This window comes from Equus asinus, chromosome 20 (assembly GCF_041296235.1).
Source record: "Equus asinus isolate D_3611 breed Donkey chromosome 20, EquAss-T2T_v2, whole genome shotgun sequence".
Classification (NCBI taxonomy): Eukaryota; Metazoa; Chordata; class Mammalia; order Perissodactyla; family Equidae; genus Equus; species Equus asinus.
Window position 1 is genome coordinate 39,223,709 of NC_091809.1, and position 21,374 is coordinate 39,245,082.

General features: G+C 38.3%; 1 protein-coding gene across 1 annotated transcript in view; it reads left to right on the top strand.

Moving 5' to 3' along the window:
- The window catches only part of LOC106836009 (olfactory receptor 8B12-like), an 81,979-nt gene extending 64,373 nt beyond the window's left edge, over nucleotides 1-17,606 (top strand). The window contains exon 4 of the mRNA XM_070490024.1: nucleotides 310-17,606. Within this exon, the coding sequence (XP_070346125.1) occupies nucleotides 342-1,274 (933 nt within the window). The 5' untranslated portion in view covers nucleotides 310-341 and the 3' untranslated portion in view covers nucleotides 1,275-17,606. The remainder of the gene's footprint in view (nucleotides 1-309) is intronic.
- Nucleotides 17,607-21,374: the final 3,768 nt, after the last annotated feature.

Here is a 21,374-nt window from a genome sequence, read left to right on the forward strand (position 1 = left end):
AGAGAGAAGGACATAGAAAATGGATTGACTTAAAAATCTAAAAGACAGATATCTTGTTTTTGGTATCCCTCTCCCTAAAAGCACCAATTCTCATGATGGAGGCAAGGTTTAGCTTCAAGTTGTTCCCTGGAAGTTAAAGTCACTTAGGCTGTGAAGATAGATCCATAGCAAACAGTAACAACCTTCCTACCATACTAAAGTTCAAATCTCTCTGTGTGGGTTTCATTCTCAAGAATGAGGGGTTGATTCTGGGAGGGTGGTGGTGATGTTTTTTTCTTTCTAAATGGTTCTCCTTTCTTGTCCCCACAGACTGCCCCTCTTGTATTCGTCTCCAGAGGAGAATGGCAGCTGAGAACTCTTCAGTGACAGAGTTTATCCTCGCAGGTTTAACAGACCAGCCAGGACTCCAGATACCTCTCTTCTTCCTGTTTCTAGGTTTCTATCTGGTCACTGTGGTGGGGAACCTGGGCCTGATAATGCTGATTGGGTTGAACTCTCGCCTGCACACCCCCATGTACTTTTTTCTCTTCAACCTCTCCTTGATAGATTTCTGTTACTCCACCACCATCACCCCCAAAATGCTGAAGAGTTTTGTCTCAAAGCATAACATTATCTTGCATGCAGAGTGCATGACTCAACTCTTTTTCTTCTGCTTTTTTGTTATCTCTGAGTCCTTCGTCCTGTCAGCGATGGCATATGACCGCTATGTTGCCATCTGTAGGCCATTGGTATACACAGTCACCATGTCTCCTGAGGTTTGTTTACTTCTCTTGTTGGGTGTGTATGTGATGGGGTTTTCAGGGGCATTGGCCCATACAGGAAGCATAGCAAGTTTGACCTTCTGTGCCAACAATATTGTTAATCATTTCATGTGTGACATCCTTCCTCTCCTTGAGCTTTCCTGCAACAGCACTTATGTGCATGAGCTGGTGGTCTTCGTAGTTGTCGCTGTTGACATTGGAATGCCCATTATCACCATCTTCATCTCTTATGGTCTAATCCTCTGCAGCATTCTCCACATCCACTCTGCTGAGGGCAAATCTAAAGCCTTCAGTACATGCAGCTCCCACATAATTGTGGTCTGTCTTTTCTTTGGTTCTGGGGCTTTCATGTATCTCAAACCACCTTCCATTTTGCCCCTTGGCCAAGGGAAAGTGTCCTCCTTGTTCTATACCATTGTGGTGCCTATGTTAAACCCGTTGATCTATAGTTTGAGGAACAAGGATGTTAAAATTGCTCTGAGGAAAGCCTTGGGAATAAAAATATTTTTGTGAGAAAGCGTAGTATTTGAGGAAGGAGATATAGTGCTTTGTTTATTAGTGTGTGTGTTTTCAGTGAGAGATAGAAGTTCCAGTTTTTTTTCCTGTACAGAAAGAGATTTTTAATTCTTTATATTTGTATGAGTTTTTAGTGCAGGTCTATTTTCCTTGTCCCTAGACCCATCTCGACTATTCCAAGATTATTTTATGCAATTTTTTCTGCAATCATAGATCATTTAATCTTGAATAGGCATTATAAATAATTTTATCTAACTTCTTCATTTAACAGACATTAGAGACCTAGAAATATTACATATGTTATCCAGGGCTATGCAAGTACCTGGTGATGCAACTGGGACTGGAATCCTGGTGCTTGAATTCCATTCTACTTTGCTTTCTTTTATGCCATATTTTCTTGCTTCATTGCTGCCCTTGCATATTTCATTTTGAAAGTATGATATCTTAGCATATTAAAATCTGAATCTATTTATAGTAATTTACTGTAACTTCTCAATAACTTTTTTTTGAGGAAGATTAGCCTTGAGTTAACATCTGCTGCCAATCCTTCTCTTTTTGCTCAGGAAGATTGGCCCTGAACTAACATCTGTGCCCATCTTCTTCTACTTTATATGTGTGACGCCTGCCACAACATGGCTTGATAAGTGGTGCATAGGTCAGTGCCTGGGATCTGAACTGGTGGACCCTGGGCTGCTGAAGTGGAGCAGATGAATTTAACCACTATGCCACTGGCTGGCCCCACAATTAATACTTTTTGAATATCACTTCTTTTTTCCAAGAGGGTAGGAGGTTAAAAGTTTAAATTGGTCTTGGCAAAATGACAAGAGAGGCATGTTGTGATTGTGGGGTGTGGGTGGCAAGTTTGTAGGTCTCAAAATCATGTAAAGCATGGTAATTCATGAGGTCATTTCTGGAAACCTAGGGACCCAGCCTACTGTACTAGGACTTCTGGAGGCTTAAGGGTTATAAAGATGTTGAGTGGAAAGTTTCATACATTATTTCAAATCTAAAAGGGTCAGAATTTAGAGCTTTTTTCTAAGTGTTAGTTTGGGTGTTTTAGCTATGATGTAGAAATCTGTGGCTGAAGGGTAATCACCTAAGTGTCTGTAAGTTCTCAAGGAAGAGTAAATAATTGGGGGATCTAGTGAGTTATCAAGGTAGTTCCAGGCAGCTGATTACTAGAGGGAGCAATTTTCATCAAATTTTATGGAACAGCAGATTGCACAGATCTTCTATAGAGGCATAAATCAGTCACCTTGGGACTGGTTTATAAATTGACAACTGAAAAAAAAGAGAAAAAAATAAATCCACAACATTGGATAAAGAGAGATACAGAATACATCAGAACGCTTGCATCTCAATGACTTAGTCATAAAGGAAGGTTCTTTGGAGAAGTACTAAAATAATAAGTGCTGGGGAGACATTTTGACTTGTGGGCTTTTCTTTGGGAAAGAAGGAAGTTTAGATGAGGGTTTATTTTTGCTCTTTAGTACAACACAAAGTGTGTGAAGTGATAAAACCAAGAGCGTTGGGGGAAGATTTTTCTTTAGACAGCATGGAATAGGGAAAGAGAACTGTGTTCGGGAGACCTGTGGGGGTGTGTGTCAGGTGGGTGAGGTGAATAGGCCACATTCAGTAGGTAGCAGAGGAAACAGCAATTTGTGAGGCATATAGAGGAGATGGTTTGTATCCTGGCTCAGTTGTTTAGAAGTTGTGTGACTTTGAGAAGATGATGCAATGTCTCTAAACATTAATTTCTGTATTTTTAAAAGAGAGACAATGATCTTGAGTCCATGGGGTTTTTGAGAGAAATAAATGCCAGGCACTTAATGAATCTTAGTTCCCTCCCTGCTAGAACTCCTTGATCCAGTTTCAGCACCTCCTCTAGCTTTTGCCTGATCTGAGGAAATCACTTAATCCTCCTGGAACTCTGTTTAGTCATGAGACAATGGACTCTTCTCTAATTTTCATTTAAAAACTATATTAAAGATTATTAAAATATATTAAAATATATTTTGACTGAGTAATACTTGCACATGGTAAAAAGTTAATATAAGCGGAGATTGTACAGTAAAATTGTGTCTTCCTCTCATCTAGTCATTCCATTCCAGAATTCTCCTCCTTAAAAGCAACAATTTTTGCTAATTCCTTATGAATCCTTCCATATTCAAACATATGTCTCTCTCTCTCTCTATGTGTGTGTATATATATATATGTCTAGTGTCCATTCTTGTTTTAAAGTAGTATAAAAGGGTATTTAAGAATTATTTTTTCAATGGAAACAGCTTAGAAGTGGATGGGACACAGAACATTTCTTTTTTTTTTTCTAGATCCCTTTATTTTATTTTTATTTTTGTTGAGGTCACATTGGTTTATAACATCATATAAATTTCAGGTGTACATCATATTTCCATTTCTATGTAGAGTACATGATGTTCACCACCTAAAGACTACCATCCATCAGCATACACATGTGCCCAGTCACCCCTTTTGCCTTCCTCCCTTCCCTCTTCTCCTCTGGTAACCACCAGTCTAATTTCTGTATCTATGTGTGTGTTTGCTGTTATCATTGTTGTTTTTATCATCTGTTTATGAGTGAGATGAGACATATTTGACTTTCTCCATCTGACATATTTCACTTAGCATAATACCCTCAAGGTCCGTCCATGTTGTCACAAATGGCAAGATTTTATCTTTTCTTATAGCTGAGTAGTATAGATATATACCACAGCTTCTTTATCCCTTTGTCCCTGGATGGGCACTTTAGTTTCTTTCCAAGTCTTGGCTATTGTGAATAAGCCTGCGATGAACGTAGATATGCATATATTTTTATGCATTCATGTTTTCATGTTCTCTGGATAAATACCCCGCAGTAGAATAACTGGATCATAGGGTAGTTCTATTCTTAATTTTTTGAGGAATCTCCATACTGTTTTCCATAGTGACGGCACCAGTTTGCATTCCCACCAGCAGTATATGAAAGTTCCTTTTTCTCCACATTCTCTCTAACATTTGTTGTTTCTAGTCTTGTTAATTATAGCCATTCTGATGGATGTGAGGTGATGTCTCATTGTTGTTTTGATTTGCATGTCCCTAATAGTTAGTTATGTTGAACATCTTTTCATGTGATTGTTGGCTGTGTGCATATCTGCTTTGGAAAAATGTCTGTTCAGATCTTTTGCCCATTTTTAAATTGGGTTGTTTGTTTTTTGTTGTTGAGATGTGTGAGTTCTTTGTATATTTTGTATGTTAATACCCTATCAGATATATGGTTTGCAAATATCTTCTCCCAATTGTTAGGTTGTTTTTTTGTTGATGGTTTCCTTTGCTGTGAAGAAGCTTTTTAGTTTGATGTAGTCCCAGTTGTTTATTTTTTCTATTGTTTCCCTTGCCTGGTCAGATGTGGTATTTGAAAAGATACTGCTAAGGCTGATGTCAAAGAGCATACTGCCTATATTTTCTCCTAGGAGTTTTATGGTTTTAGGTATTACATTCAAATCTTTAATCCATTTTGAGTTAATTTTTGTGTATGGTGTCAGATAATGGTCTACCTTCATTCTTTTGCATGTTGCCGTCCAGTTTTCCCAACAGAGTTTATTGAAGAAACTTCGCTTTCTCTATTGTATACTCTGGGCTTCCTTGTCAAAAATTAGGTGTCCATAGATGTGTGGTTTTATTCTGGGCTCTCAATTCTGTTTCATTGATTTGTGTGTCTCTTTTTGTGCCAGTTCCATGATGTTTTGGTTACTGTAGATTTATAGCATATTTTGAAATCAGGGAGTGTATACCTCCAGCTATGATCTTTTTTTCTCAGGTTTCCTTTGGCTATTTGGGATCATTTGTTGTTCCATACAAATTTTAGGATTCTTTGTTCTATATCTGTGAAAAATGTCATTGGAACTTTGATAGGGATTGCATTGAATATGTAGATTGCTTTAAGAAGTATGGACTTTTTAACTATGTTAATTCTTCCAATCAAAGAGCACAGAATATCTTTCCATTTCTTTGTATCTTCTTTAGTTTCTTTCAACAGTGTTGTATAGTTTTCATTTCACCTCTTTGGTTAAGTTTATTCCTAGGTGTTTTATTCTTTTTGTTGCAATTGTAAATGGGATTATATTCTTAATTTCTCTTCGTGCTACTTCATTTTTGATGTGTAGAAACGCAACTGATTTTTGTGTGTTGATTTTGTATCCTGCAACTTTACTGTATTCATTTATTATTTCTAAAAGTTTTTCATGGATTCTTTAGGGTTTTCTATATATAAAATGTCATCTAATAGTGATGGTTTAACACTTTCCTTTCTAATTTGATCCGTTTTATTTCTTTTTCTTGCCTGATTCCTCTCACTGATTCTTCCAATGCTATGTTAAATAAGAGTGGTGTTAGTAAGCATCCTTGTCTGGTTCCTGTGCTTAAAGGGATAGCTTTCTCCTTTGAGTGTGATATTAGCTGTAGGTTTGTCACATATGGCCTTTATTCTGTTGAGGTACTTTCCTGCTATACCCATTTTATTCCAAGTTTTTATCATAAATGGATGCTGCGTTGCACCTATTGAGATGATCATGTGATTTTTATTCTTCATTTTGTTAATACGGTGTATAATGTTTATTGACTTGCAAATGTTGACCCATTCCTGCATCCATGGACTAAATCTCACTTGATCATGGTGTATGAGCTTTTTAAGGTATTGTTACATTTGATTTGCTAGTATTTTGTAGAGGATTTTTGTATTGATGTTCATCTGTGATACTGGCCTGTAATTTTCTTTTTTGTGTGTTGTCCTTGGTTTTGGCATCAGGGTAATGTTGACCTTGTAGAATGAGTTAGGAAGCTTCCTTTCCTCTTCAATTTTTTAGATGAGTTTGAAAAGGGTAGGTATTAAGTCTTTGGTAGAATTCACCAGGGAAGCCATCTGGTCCTGGACTTTTATTTTTTGGGAGGTTTTTGATTACTGTTTCAATCTCTTTACTGGTGTTTGGTCTATTCAAATACCCTGTTTCTTCTTGATTCAGTTTTGGAAGGTTGTATGATTCTAAGAATTTATCCCTTTCTTCTAGATTATCCTATCTGTTGGAATAAAGCTTTTCATCGTATTCTCTTAAAATCTTTTGTATTTCTGAGTTGTCCATTGTAATTTCTCCTCTTTCATTTCTCATTTTATTTATTTGAGCCTTCTCTCTTTTTTTCTTGGTGAGTCTGGCTAAGGGTTTGTCAATTCTGTTTATCTTCTCAAAGATCCAGCTCCTTGTTTCATTTTTCCTTTCTACTGTTTTTTTTGTTTGTTTTCCATTTCATTTATTTCTGCTCTAATTTTTATTATTTACCTCCTTCTGTTGACTTTTGGCTTTGTTCTCCTTTTTCTGATTCGTTAGGTGTAGTTTAAGATTGCTTATTTGAGATTTTTCTTGTTTGTTAACTTAGGCCTGTATGGCTATGAATTTCCCTCTTAGGACCGCTTTTGTTGCATCTCACATGAGTAGGTATGGTCTATTTTCATTCTCATTTGTCTGCAGATATTTTTTCATTTCTCCTTTAATTTCTTCAGTTATCCATTGGTTGTTTAGTAGCATGTTGTTTAGTCTCCACATATTTGTCACTTTCCTAGCTTTTTTCTTGTAGTTGATTTCTAGTTCATAGAATTATGGTCAGAAAAGATGCTCGATATGATTTCAGTCTTCTTAAATTTTTTGAGGCTTGCATCATTTCCCAACATATCATCTGTCCTTGAGAATGTTCCATGTGCACTTGAGAAGAATGTGTATTCTGCTGTTTTTGGATGGAGTGTTCTCTATATAACTGTTAAGTCCATCTGGTCTGGTTTTTTGTTTAAGTACACTATTTCCTTGTTTAGTTTCTGTCTCAATGATCTATCCATTGGTGTAAATGGGGTGTTAAGGTCCCCTACTATTATTGTGTTGCCTTTAATATCTCCTTTTAGGTTTGTTAATAGTTGCTTTATGTACTTTGGTGTTCCTGTTTTGCGTGTATATATATTTATAAATGTTATGTCTTCTTGGTGGAGTGTCCCATTTGTCATCACATACTGCCCCCTTTGTCTCTCTTCGCTTGTTTTATCTTGAAGTCTACTTTGTCTGATATACGTATGGCAACACTTGCTTTCTTTTATTTTCCATTAGCTTAGAGTATCATCTTTTATCCTTTCACTCTGAGCCTGTGTTTGTCTTTAGAACTGAGTTGTGTTTCCTGGAGGCTACATATTGTTGGGTCTTGGTTTTTAATCCATCCCACCACTCTCTGTTTTTTGATTGGAGAATTCAATCCATTTACATTTAGAGTGATTATTGGTATATGAAGGCTGAATACTACCATTTTGTCACTCATTTTCCAGTTCTTCTGCCTTTTCCTTGTTTCTCATCCTGTGTATTTCAGACTACCAATTCAGTTTTGTAGTTCTCTATGATGGTTTTCTTAGTTTTCTCTTTATTCATCATTTGTTTCTCTGTTCTGATCATTTGTTTAGTCATTACCATGAGATTTGTATAAAAAAATCTCTTAGATAAGATAGTCCATTTTCTGATGGCCTCTTATTTCCTCAGACTAAGCTGATTCCATCCCATTCCTTTTTCTCTTCTAAATTAGTATTGTCACAACTTATTCCATCTTGTGTTGTGAATTTGTGGTTAAAATGAGAAGATTATATTTATTTTTGATGTTTTCCTTTCCTTTATTTTTAATGTTATAATTAAGTGTTTGCTAACCTGTTCTGATAGAGATCTGCCATTTTCCTATTTTGTCTGTCTATTTATCTCCTTGCTCAAGGCTTTGTAACCCCTTTCTTTTTATTTTTTCAGGTATGAGGGCCTTCTTGTGCAATTTTTGTAGGGTGGCAGTTTGTGGTGATGAGCTCCCTTAGCTTTTGTTTATCTTGGAAAGTTTTTATTTTTCCATCATATCTGAATGATATTTTCACTGGATAGAGTATTATTGGCTGAAAGTTTTTGTCTTTCAGAATTTTGAATATATCATTCCAATCTCTCCAACCTGTAAGGTTTCTGCTAAGAGATCCACTGAGAGCCTGATGGGGGTTCCTTTGCAAGTTATTTTCTTCTGCCTTGCTGCCCTTAATATTTTTTTCTTTGTCATTGACTTTTGCCAGCTTTACTAATATATGCCTTGGAGAAGGTCTTTTTACACTGATGTAACTAAGAGTTCTATTGTCTTCCTTCACTTCTATTTCCAGCTCCTTCCCCTGGTTTGGGAAGTTCTCAGCTATTATTTCTTTAAACAAGCTTTCTGCTCCATTCTGCTTCTCTTCTCTCTCTTGAATACCTATACTTCTTATGTTGCATTTCCTAGTTGAGTGGGATATTTCTCAGAGAATTGCTTCATTTCTTTTTAGCCTTAGTTCTCTCTCCTCCTCCATCTGAAGCACTTCTATATTTCTGTCCTCCAGACTGCTAATTCTCTCCTCCATAATATCAGTTCTGTTATTCAGCAAGTCCAGATTTTTCTTTATCTCATCCATTGTGTTTTTCATCTCCAATATTTCTGATTGGTTTTTATCTATGTATTCAATCTTTTTTGTGAAGAATTCCCTCTGCTCATTAATTTTGTTCCTGATTTCATTGAACTATTTATCTTTATTTTCTTGTAACTCATTGTTTTTTTTTTTTTTATGATAGCTATTTTGAATAGTCTGTCATTTAGATTATAAAATTCTGTGCCTTCAGGATTGATTTTTGGGTGCTTGTTATTTTACTTCTGGTCTGGAGTATTAATATATTTCTTCATACTGTTTGATGGTGTGGATTTTTGCCTCCCCATGGTGATAGTATCTGGTCACAGCTTCCACCTGCTGCCACTGGGTGGGGGTCAAGAGCCGTGTATTCTGAGCCTGCTGTGATCTGTGGCTTGTTTGCTCACAGCTGCTGCTTTTCTGTCATATGTACACAAGCTGTGGCCAACTGGTTAAGCTGGAGTGCCGGTTCAGGAGAGGGGCACTTTCTTTTGCCTGCATGATCCTGGGGGCATTCTCTCTCTGCCCTCACTATCTGTTCTCCTGGTGTGCTGGCTTGATGAAGACACCCCTGCAGTAGCTTAGCCACCTGTGTGTAGCTTTCCTACAGGTTGTTGGGGAACTTGGAGAGTGAAAGTGTTCCCTCAGAGCACCACCCCTGCCCTCTCTCCTCTTAGAGCCACACACGTCCTGTGTCCTGGGTTGCTGCCATTGGGGGAGGGAGAGGAGATCCCCTTACCTCCTTCCACTTCCTCCAGGGGGTCCAGCATCTCCACATTCAGACGTATGTCTGTGTGGGTCTCTCAGATGTCTTTTTGTTGTGTGAATGTCCTCTGTTGGTTTATGAATGTCCTTTTCATTGTATCTTAAGGGGAGAATCTAAGGGAAGAACTTTCTCTGCCAGAATGCTGATGTACCTTTTATTTTTATTTTTTTTGGAATCTCCATCCTTGACATGTGATGTTGGATCCCATAGCTCCCACAAAGACATTTTTTCCCATGGATGGATGCCAAATTGTTGTTGTTGAGAGTAGGATAGAATGAGGGACATCTTATTCAGCCATGTTGCTGATATCACTTTCCTTAGGCTTGTTTATAATGCCAGATGAAACTGTCATAGGAGAGGAAATAATGGGAAAAGGTAACATTTCCTAAAATAAACTAAGAAATCAATTGAAATTTAGAACTAGAACTCTCAGGGTGCAGGTTGCAGGTTGATGATTGGAGCAAATGACTCAGACTCTGTCCTGGAGATTTCCCTATTCCTTCCCTTGAGTCTTTTCTCTCATATTCACCAGCCAGCATGCAGGCCTCAGAGGGCCTCTTCTTCCCCTCCACAGTGGACAAATGACCATAGCCTTGCTTTCCTGTGGTGAAACTTGAGATAAGGCCAGAGGGTTCCAACACAACTATCCCAAAGGCTGGGAGATGAAAAGAATGTAATAAATGTGGAATGTTTCTACAGAATATGTCTTATGAGATATTGAGTCACTCTCAGCTCGTGGAGTCCCACAGAGTTACCATCCTCCAGTCCATGTAGCAGAGGCCATCTGTATTAACCATGTCTTTTATTTTCTGTATTTTGATGCTTTGACCCCTGGAGCTTTGCTTACTTTGGAGGTACTCTTCCTCCCAGGGTTATCCAATTCTCATATACAGTAAACAATCTGACTGTGAGCATAGCTTTCAAGTGCAAACCATCCAATCCTGGGCCCATACTCCCAAAAACCTTCTTTATCGAGTTCTCAAACTCTGGGCTGCTACCCACTTGCCCTAATTACCCCAGACTCAGGTTCTAGACCACTGGAGACAGCCTATATACCCCAGAGCCAGATGAAATTATTCAAACTATCCTATCCTAACCCTGTTTACTCTGCCTCCCTCATTATCAACATTCCCCATTAATGTTGTACATTTGTTACAATTGACGAACCTATTGACAAATCAATATCACACAAAGTCCATAGTTTACATTAGAGCTCACTCTTAATGTTGTCATTTCATGGTTTGGACAAATGTATGATGACATGTATCCACCATTATAGTGTCATACAGACTAGTTTCACTCCCCTAAATATCCTCTGTGCTCCATTTATCCACTTCTTCCTCTCTCTGAACTCCTGGCAACCACTGATCACTCTATTGCCTCCATAGTTTTACCTCTTCCTGATTGTCATAGAGTTGAAATCATACAGTAAGTAGACTTTCTCATGGTTTCTTTCACTTAGTAATATACATTTTTTTCCTCCATGATTTTTATGGCTTGATAGCTCATATGTTTTTAGCACTGAATAATATTCCATTGTCTGGATATACCACAGTTTATCCATTAATTAACTGAAGGACATCTTGTTTGCTTCAAATTTTGGCCATTGTGACAGCTGCTATAAACATCCATGTCAAGGTTTTGCCTGGTCACAGGTTTCAACTCCTTTGGGTAAATACCAAAGAGTACAGTTGCTGAATTGTATGGTAACAGTATGCGTAGTTTTATAAGAAACTGCAAACTGTCTTTCAAGTGGCTGTACCACTTCTGTTCTCACCAACAATAAATAAGAGTTCCTGTTGCTCTACATCCTTGTCAGCATATGGTGTTGTCAGTGTTCTTGATTTTGGTTATTCTAATAGGTGTGTAATGGCATCTCATTGTTGTTTTAATTTGAATTTCCCTGATGACAAATGGTGTGTAGCATCTTTTCATATACTTATTTGCCATCTGTATATCTTCTTTAGTGAGATGTCTGTTAAGGTGTTTGGCCCATTTTTAAATCAGGTTGTTCAATTTCTTATTGTTTCATTTTAAGAGTTTGTGTATTTTGGTTAACAGTACTTTATCAGCTATATCTTTTTCAAATATTTTCTCACAAACTATCTTTCAATGCAGTCATCTTCTAATCTGTTGGCTTTACCGTATCTAAAGAATAATAAAACCTATATGTTAAAACACCATTCTTTACCCTCAATGTACAAGATCACATTTGGACTTGTCTACTTCTCAAAGTTCAGACTGAGAAAGGAAAGCCAAGCCCTCTCCTGTTCTCCTTTTGGGCACCTCTTCTTACAACTTTGGTTTCCTGTATGAGGAGCAACTTAACCCTTTCATTATTGGCACTGGCAACACTTTCACTCTGCAGAAGAGCCCAGTGGGGCACCTCCTTGTTTTTGCAATAAAGGAAGGAATCAGAGTTTGGATTAAATTCAGCCTCATTGTGAAGCCTGTGTAGTTTTCACTGTATGATGCTACTGCAAGATTTGCATTTCTCTGAGAATCAAGGTTTCATTTTAACCTGGAGCCCACCTAAATTTGTGACCATAAATTTCCAGTTATTTTTATAATTCAAGCATTAGGAAGAACATAATTTTTTTAGTCTAATTATGTTTGCATCTCTGTTCTGCCTGTAACTAACATGCAAGCTTGATCTAAGTATTTCATCTTTGTTAACTTTTGTATATTTATTTTTAAAATGCAAACAAATGCCTACCTCATATGATTATGAATGGAAAGTGCATGGAACCAGACACTCTGTTATTTCTCTTTTTCATTTCCCCCTCTGCTTATATAAGAAAAATATTTCATATGCCATGATACTATTATTTGAGTTTACTCATAAGAAGGACAAAAAAGAACCCATTCCATGAGTTTTTCAAAACCTCAAGGCTGAGGTGGGTAATATTTTAACAGTTGAAGTGACTGAATCTTAGAAGCACTAAGTACCTTTCAATTTATTGTAAATATGTCATTAAAATTTAAATTTTAGCTGATCCCCTTTGTCACTCTGTTTAGATGGCTAGGTTGTGCAAGTCTTCTTTCCCTAATTAACCTGTAAGTAAGTGTGAGGTTGATTTTTGATGGTTTGAACCAGAGAGACTCTGGACTAGGGTCACCAAGCCCATCATATGGGTGGGGCAATTCTTTACTGAAAAGAAGGTAAGTTTAGGACTGTGTAGTATATGGTGAGGTCTGCACTCTTTCAACTGCTGAATTCTGAGAATGTTTGAAACCACTTTTATGATCATCCTCCTTGCCTCCCCACAATTAGAAGAGTGTATGGCTCTTCTCTGGTGAAACTGACCTGCCTAAGAAAAAAAGAACTACAGATACTGTTGGATGTTTGGCTCCTAATAAAGTGACACACATGGATCACCCTTTCCCTAAAGTGAAAACTGCTACTTGACAAACTCAGCCAAGTTACAAAGAGGATTCACTCAAGTTGTTACTGATTGTCTCTTAAATATATGAGGACAGCCAAGGATCACCAGACACTTGAGGGATTATTGTATATGAAGAACCAAAGAGAAAAAAATACTCAGGGAAATTAGAATGTTATGTGGGAGTTTCCCTATAACTTTGCTCAGTGAAGTGGCCTGTGTCTGCTGTAATGTGAGAGGCCAGAGAAGTGCCATGTTTTTTATCAGCCAGACTCATTGTGGTTTCAGTGGGCCAAGGAGTTCCTACAGGAGCTGTGCATGTAGGCAACCTGCTGGGCACAGAAGTTGCAGAAATAGATGCTGGGACAGGACAGGAATACAGCATCGAGGCATTCCTGAACTAGAACAGCAGAGTAGGAGGAGCTTGGGGAGCAACCATCTTGGAGTCTCTAGAAGACATTTTTCTGTTTACTCTCCCAACTTTCTTCATCTGTCCTCCTCCCATGTTTCTGCTTTCTGGTTTGGAACCTGCTGTGCCATAATACAGAGAAACACAGGGGCCACCATGTTGCTGTTTGCCTTAGGTGAGAAAAATGTTCTGACTTGGTCTTCTTGGCTGGTAGCTCTTCTCTTATAAAGGTTCCCCTGACTGACAGGTGTACCAACAGTGAGCTGTCTGTATTGCCCTTGCATTTTGGCACCATCATGTCTGTAATTTGATGAGAGCTTCCTAGGATAGCTGACATTTTGAGAAGGTTTTCTGCCTGGATTTCTGAAACAGAGAAGGAGTGGGAGAATGAAATTGCAGGAAAGAGGTGGGTCTTGAAGGGGAGCTACTGGTTTTCCATTGTCAATCTTGAGAAAGAGACAGGAGAGAGGCAAAACTTCCTCCTATCTGTGGTTGAAGAAAGAAGCAATGGGAATATATATTTGTTTATGTTTGTGTGACTTGGCTTTGTGCAGAGAAACAAAGGGAAGTGAAGAAAGAGGAAAGTAGAAATCACAGTTATCCAGCACCTTATGTGACGTGCAGACATTGTTTTGCACTTCACCTGGGTGATGCAATCAGTGTCTCTGGATGTGGCAGTGAAGAGGCAACAAAAGCAAAAATAGATAACTGAGACTACATAAAACTTGAAAACTTTTGTACATCAAGAGACACAAGCAACAGAGTGCAAAAGAACATGGGGAATGGGAGAAAAATATTTGCAAATCATGTATCTGATAAGGGGTTAATGTCCATAATATATAAAGAACTTCTATAGTTCAACAACAACAACAACAAAATAATCCAGTTATAAAATGGGCAAAGGACTCTGCTATAGGCTGAATGTTTGTGTTTCCCCAAATTCACGTGTTGAAACCTAGTTCACAGTGCAATGGTATTTGGAGGTGGGGCCTTTGCAAAGTGATTAGATCATAGGGTAGAGCCCTAATGAATGAGGTTATTGCCCTTATCAAGTAACCCCACAGGGACGCCTCACCCATTCCAACATGTGAGGTTACATCAAGAAGAGGGCTGTCTCTGAACCAGAAGCAAGACCTCACCAGATGCTGAATCTACCAGTGCCTTGATCTTGTACTTCCCAGCCTCCAGCACTGTTGAGATAACTTTTTGTTGTTTATAAGGCACCTAGTCTATGGTATTTTGTTACGGCAGCTCAAAGGGACTAAGATAGACTTGAATAGACAATTCTCCAAAGATATACAAATGATATACAAACACAAGCATTTTAAAAGATGTTCATCATCACTAAACATTAGAAAATGTTCATTGTAGCATGATTAACAATAGCCAAGATGTAGAAACAACCTAAGTGTCCAGCAATAGAAGATTGTATATGCAATGGAATAATATACAGCCACAAAAAGGAAGGAAATCTTGCCATCGTGACAATGTGGATGGACCTTGAGGGAATTATGCTAAGTCAAATGTCAGACAGAAAGATAAATAGTGTATGATCTCACTAATATGTGGAATCTGGAAAAAGCCAACCAAACAAACCAAATTCATAGATACAGAGAAGAGGTTGATAGTGGTTGCCAGAGGTGAAGGAGTAGGGGGGATTGTTTAAAGGGGACAAAAGATATAAACTTCTTATTATAAAATAAATAAGTCATGAAGATTTAATGTACAGCATAGTGACTTTAGTTAATAATATTGTTTTGTATGTTTGAAACTTGCTTAAAAGTTCTCATCATAAAAAAAAATTTTTGTAACTATGTATGTTGATAGATATTAACTAGTCTTCTTGCCTCTATCATTTTGCAATATATATAAGTATTGAATTATTATGCTGAACACCTCAAACTAGGGTAATTATATCTCATATATATATATGTATAGGTTGATTTTATATATATATATAATCATATCTCAATAAAAAAAGACCAGCACTGAATTTATGAGTTTGCAATATGGATTTTTATTGAAGTATATTTGTTTGCAAGCCTACTCTATTCAACAAGATTTTATAGCACATCTATTATATATTCATCACTGTTTTAGATACTTGGTATGTTAGTGTATACAAAAGTTATGACATATAGATTTTTCCTGAAAGGAGATTTTTATTTAGTTGGGCCTTGTAGAATATAGTCTTGAAATAATCAATTAATAGTAGAAGGCTCTTTTAGACTAAGTACTTATACAGAGTTATGTAAGAATGAGTGAAAAGGACAGCAAGAGAATGATCTAATTGTATGTTCACTCCATCTATTGACTTCTCAGGAATATAGCCATCTCTCACTCTTAAACTGTTCTCCCTTGGCATCTGTGATGCTTCATTTATTCCACAATTATTTACTAATTTGAATCTTTACTAAGGCCACATTAAATCCTCACAAATTCTTGCAAGTTTGGGATTATTATCTCTTTTTTTCTAGATGGGGACGCTGATTCTAGACAGTATTTAGCAACTTGTCCAAGTTCACACAACTAATGAGTAATAGAGTTAGGATTTAATTCTAGGTCAGATTTGCTCCAAAGCCTGCTCTTAGATACTACACATGCCTTTTTAAACACTTCTGTTGGTCAACTTCTTTTTCTAATGTGTGGGCATTTTTGGGGGGAAAGTTTCAGCCATTACAAATAAATTATTTTCTTTTTAAACACATTTGTTTGGAGCAATTGACCATTCCTCTGTTTCAGTGATCAACTCTGTTCCTATAATTCTCCAATTTGCATCTCTATCTCTTCTCTCCTGAGCTCTAATCTTCCATTGTCATCTTCTTTCTGATCTTTGCCTTTTGAAACTTCTGCCAGCACTTCATATTCTTGTCTATAATTCAGTTCCTTACCCTCTTCACTCTTTAATTCTTCTTTTATGTCATCCTTCTCCTGACATCCTGAGCTTGAAATTTAGTCGAATTTAACTTGTGCCTCTTTCCATCATTCTCTCCTGTACCACTGAGACCCTAAATAATGTTAATTATTCCATCACCATGTCTTCTACATTGTTTGTTTCTTTCTGTATTCACTACTCTGGAAAGTCTTCTAACTGATCTCCCTGCTTGCTGTTCTCTCTGTTTCAGCCTGTTATGATACCACTGGCTATATTAACCACCACTGTTATTAAGAGAGATAAGTTTGAATGCTAATATTACTTAAAATACTCCATTTTTACCTTCTAAATGCTGTAATCACCATTTGTTCATCATAATAATCCTATGAGGTATGGTTATCTTCATTTTAAAATAAGGGACTTGAAATTCAGAGAGAGGTTAAACATTTCCTAAGGTCAAACACTAGTAAGAAGCAGAGGCAGGTCTTATACTGAAGTTAGTCTGATTGCAAAGTTGATGCTCTGAGACTTAGGGAGACCCTAAGTATATGGTCTCAGCATATATTTGATACAGAAGGAAGGTGTTGCTAATAGTTATCCTGGAATAACAGAAATAAACTAGGACTATTTTAGGCAAATTGACAGGCAATCACCTTACTGATACTCCACTGTCAATAAATTCCAATAGGTATACCTGCTTAATGGGCAGGTTGAGGAGGTACGTGATTTTTCATAGAGAAGGGGAGCTCAGCTTTGAAGTTGATGTTTGAATTGAGCACAGGACAGCCTATTGGAAACATCCAGTAAAGTGACTGGATACCAGTTTAGGGGCTTAATAGAAAGATGAGAACTGACGTTTCTAGTTTTGGAGCCACCCTTACAGAGGAGGCTGTTTAACAGAGGAGCTCACCAACTTACAGGATGAAAAAAAGTGCATAGGATGCTGAAGAAGTAAAATATGAGGGGAGAGGAAAAGGAATAAGAGATAATATGACAGCTGCCTCTATTAGACTGCAAGTTCCTCTAATGCATGAACATTTTTTTTGTCCCTGAATCTAGAATTTTAAAATGCTAAATGATGTACAAATTAAATAGACATTAAATAGAATCCTATCCCATCTGATTCCTGTTTAATGACCTTAATTTTGTCCACTTCCTTGGGAGTCTAGTCTATTTCAAATGAAGAGCAATCAGCTTCCATCTTTTCTTTCCAGCCAGGCTCTACACCTCTTCTTGTTGGAATTAATGTACGTTCTTGTGTTTCTCTTGTGTGTAGTGATCACTCAGGACTATACTAGTGTTATTTGATGGTTTACAAGGCATCTGAGACATATATGTAAAGATATAATGTCTCAGTATACATTTACATTACATGTAATAAGATGTATAATATATAAATATTCATTGTATGTTAGATATATGCTAGATAAGCAAATAAATCATTAACAAAGATTCAGATTTTGGAAAGGGTAAGGTTTAGTACCAAATGAACGTGGTCAAAAATATTTCTTTCTTTACTGTTTCCTGCCTGTGCTGAAGCAAGTTATCAGTAAACTTGACTTTGGAGAAGCCATGGTGAAATGCATTTGAATAAAGTTTTCATGGAAATAGTCTCTGAAGTCACATCAACTCAGAAGGAGTTTTCCTGGTGTTGCATCTTACAGACAAGAAACCTCTAAGTTTCCTAGAGAAGATTCAACTTTCAATGAACCCCTGAAGTCTTCTTTACCTCTAGGTCCCTAAGAGAGTGATGGTTAATTATTTTTCTCCATTTGTGACTTATGTGTAGTGGGATTAATACCTGCCTTTGGGATTCATTCGAGACACTGTAGGACACAGCAAAATTCTAAGTATAAGCCTACAAATAAAGCATTATTATTGTGGAGTATTGGCTGAAAATGTCTCACAGAGATGGATAAGCAAGCAGACATTGGTGTGTGTTTACACATAAATATAATGATTGGTGTAGAGATTTTAGCAGGACTTGGCAAGAAGCTGGGTTTCTGCATTTGTGGTATGATTTCATAAACTTCTCCTGAGATTCCCTGATCAAAAACATAGCTTACCCACTTGTTCACTGAGGCTTGAATTTCTCCAAATAGTGATACTTTTTCCCATTGGCTAAAAGCATCATAAGTGCCTGTGAAAGGACTTGGAGTATAGGTGGCCACACAACAGCTCAATTAGCCTGTGTACAAAGAAGCTTACCAGGTCCTTTCCTTTGAGCTGATTTAAAAATTAAGGGAATTTAGAGTAGCTGGTGCTGGCTGTTTAAAGACCAGAAATGTGTGGGCAGTGACCTTCATTGTGTCATTTGTGATTTTATAAAAATCTCAGAGGGCCAGCCCCAGTGGCCTAGTGGTTAAGTTTGGCATGCTTTGATTCAGCAGCCTGGGTTCGGTTCCTGGGTGCGGACCTACACCACTTGTCTATCAGTGGCCATGCTGTGATGGCAGCTCACATACAAAAAGAGTAAGATTGGCAACAGATGTTAGCTCAGCGTGAATCCTCATCAGCAAAAAAAAAAAAAAAAACACACACAAAAAACAAAAACAAAAACCAAAATAAACACCTAGAAAGGTCTTTGGTGCCCTCTTACTTGTCACCATCTGCAAAATTCCCTCCATTTGAGCCAGTATTTGTGGGGAAGCTATTGCCTGAAGCACAGGGACAATAATGCATTACCTGTGAAGAATGATACATTAAGAATATTCACCCATTGGTCCATTAAAGTAGCTAATATTAACAGAACAGCTCTGACCATAGTCTTTCAAGATTTTGATCAAATGCTATATTCACAGAGACCTGATCTACCTTTTTATTTAAAAATGCAAACCACAACTCTTTGGTTTGTTTTTTATAGCTTTTATTATCTTCTAAAATACTACATAAGGTTCTTTCTTTTTTCTTTTGAGGAAGATTAGCCCTAAGCAAACACCTAGCACCAATCCTCCTCTTTTTGCTGAGGAAAACTGGCCCAGAGCTAACATCTGTGCCCATCTTCCTCTCCTTTATATGTGGGATGCCTGCCACAGCATGGCTCGACAAGTGGTGTGTAGGTCCACACCCAGCATCTGAACCGGTGAATCCTGGGCTGCCGAAGCAGAATGTGTGAAATTAACCGCTGTGCCACTGGGCCAGCCCCAAGGTTATTTCTTTTAATAATTGTCTGTCTTCTCCCTACTACAGTAACAACTCAATGAGGTCAGGGACTTTGTTTTGTGTAGAGCTTTATCTGTAGTCCCTAGAACAGTGCCAGACACGTAGTTTCTCAATTAATATTTGTCGAATGTCCAGAGTGATGTCAGCATCATGGTCAAGTGAGTTGTTTCCTTTGTCTCTCCCCTCTAAGTTACAACCAGTCAGACATCCATTGACCAACAAAAGACTCCATTCACAGCACACCAGATTGCCTGAGAGATCCATGCATCTATACATCTGAATCTGAAGGCGGGTGGACTGGACCTTTGGGAGGCAGTGGAACTAGAGGAGAGGCCCGCTACTCCTCTCCTGGTGGCAGTGATCCAAAACACAAATGCTCACCCTGACACATATGCCCATGACCAGAAGCTGTAGGAGAGCATGACAGTAACAGCTTAGACCCTCCCCCCACCCCCCACAGTAGTGGGTGGCACACACCTCTTGAGGCTACAGGACACAGAGTAGTGCCTGTGACTCAGACCCATGCCCCTCCCCTGGAAGTGGCAGCAGATTTTCCCAGCAGTGGGGACAGTATCCAAAACGCAGATTTCCCCAGCAAGGGTGGGATGTCCTGACCTGAGGTTTAAAAAAGCACACCAGTGTGCACCAGTGACCAGAGGCTGCAGGAGCAACAAGGGTACTTAGTCTTTGCCCCTCCCCCAGCAGTGGCAGCTGGCACCTACAACCTGAGGCTTCATGAACCACAGTAGAACTGTAACCCAGCCCCCAGTGGTGGCACCCCTGACGTTGGCTCTACCAGCAGCAGGAGCTTCATACAAGACCCCAGGTCCCTGGCAGCAACAATGACACCTGTGAACCCTGTGCCCTGGGTAGCAGTGCTGTCAACACACCCAGATAACCCAGGAACAGCAGTACAGGTGGTGCAAGGGGCAGCTGCACCTGAGCCCATGGAGAACATGTGGAGAGTCAGTAGGGGAATATGAGACCCAGTGACCCTGGAAGCAGCAGAAGTGCTCACAGGCTGGTGTCCCTGGTGGTGACACCTGAGACTGCAGCAACATCATAGGCAGCAAGGCACCAACAACCTCAGAGACACAAGCTGCACCAGCAGGGCACTGACTATACCTCTGGCAGAGATAGTGGAGGGTGAAAAGTGCATGCTCTCAAATACAGTCAGAGGCAGCACAGAATCAAAGTAACCAAAGTCTAACACAAATAGGAAAAGTATTTACTACCACAAACGTGTCAGCAGAGGATCAACTCCTCAAGCACCATGAAGAACTACAGTAACACAGTAGAAGAGAAAGAGAAGGACAACTCTCCAGAAAACAACCTTGACGTCACAGAAGATTACAATCTAACTGACAGAGTTCAAAATAGCTGTCATGAAGGAACTCAAGGAGTTACAAGAAAACTCAGAAAGACAGTTCAATGAGCTCAGAAATAAAATTAAAGAACAGAAGGAGTACTTCACCAAAGAGATTGAAACTCTAAAAACAAACAAACAAACAAACAAACAAACAAAAACAAAACCAAACAGAAACTCTGGATATGAAGAACACAAGTAATGAGATGAAAAATACAGTAGAAATCCTTAGAAGTAGAGAAGACCATACAGAAGAGAGACTTAGTGAGCTCAAAGGTAGAAATCTAGAAATGATTGAGGTCAAAGAACAGAGAACTAAGATTTTTTAAAAATGAAGAATTTCTATGAGAAATACCTAACTTAATTAGGAGAAGCAACATAGAGATAATGAGGATCTAGGAAGGAGGAGAGAGAGAGAGAGAAAGGAGCAGAGATGTTAATCAAAGAAGTACTAGCTGAGACTTCCCAAACCTGGGGCAGGAACTGGATATGCAAGTACATAAAGGTATTAGAGCTGCTTTAAAATGACCTTCACCAAGGCATATAATATTAAAACTCTCAAAAGCAATGAGAAATAAAGAATTTTAAAGGTGACCAGAGACAAAGCAAATAACTTACAAAGAGTGAATTTCTTACCAGACACTCTACAGGCTAGG